Consider the following 695-nt stretch of genomic DNA (forward strand, 5'->3'; position numbering starts at 1 on the left):
TCCAGAAACAGACACACAGCTCTCTCAGCAAATGAAAAAAAAATGAATAAATAAAAACAAGATGAATACTTCTTCCTGGAAGAAAACTCTTGTCCAGCACCGATCATGTCTTGTGATTCTCGCTTTCGGACTTGAAATCCTGACTTGACGCGTTTATCCTCAGGTACATGACTTGCTCGACCCCAAAGGATCAAGACAGACGCTGAAAGTGCGAGAGCATAATATTCTGGGTCCTTATGTTGACGGCCTCTCGCTTCTTGCCGTCTCGTCGTATGAGGTAAGGGCCATTGTTCGGGGGAATTATAGTTTATGGTCTGTTATTTCTTATAGTTTTGTTGTAAGTTTTATTATTATTGTTAATATCAGGAGTAGTATAGCATAGTAGTGTTAATGTCAGTGATGTAATGTCACTGTTTAAAATCTCTTTTCTACTGTAGCATATAAGCTCATCTATCTTCAGTGCTCTGTTTAGACTTTTTAAAGAAGGGATTAAATGTAGATGTCAATTGTCTTTTTAGGAAATCGAGCAGTTGATCGAAGAAGGAAACAAAGCTAGGACAGTTGCAGCCACAAACATGAACAGCGAATCCTCTCGCTCTCATGCTGTTTTCACTGTCGTGCTCACCCAGACCATGACAGATGTTGCCTCGGGCGTGTCTGGGGAAAAGGTGAGAAGTGTTTTAATTGCTGGCGGT

General features: G+C 40.9%; 1 protein-coding gene across 1 annotated transcript in view; it reads left to right on the plus strand.

The window, feature by feature from the left end:
• Nucleotides 1-695, plus strand: part of LOC119584982 (kinesin-like protein KIF13A) — a gene marked incomplete at its 5' end in the record, with an annotated part of 70,347 nt that overhangs the window by 22,113 nt on the left and 47,539 nt on the right. The window contains 2 exon segments of the mRNA XM_037933590.1: nt 164-277; nt 519-668. Coding sequence (XP_037789518.1) covers nt 164-277; nt 519-668 — 264 coding nt within the window.

This window comes from Penaeus monodon, chromosome 19 (genome assembly GCF_015228065.2).
Source record: "Penaeus monodon isolate SGIC_2016 chromosome 19, NSTDA_Pmon_1, whole genome shotgun sequence".
NCBI classification, from domain to species: domain Eukaryota; kingdom Metazoa; phylum Arthropoda; class Malacostraca; order Decapoda; family Penaeidae; genus Penaeus; species Penaeus monodon.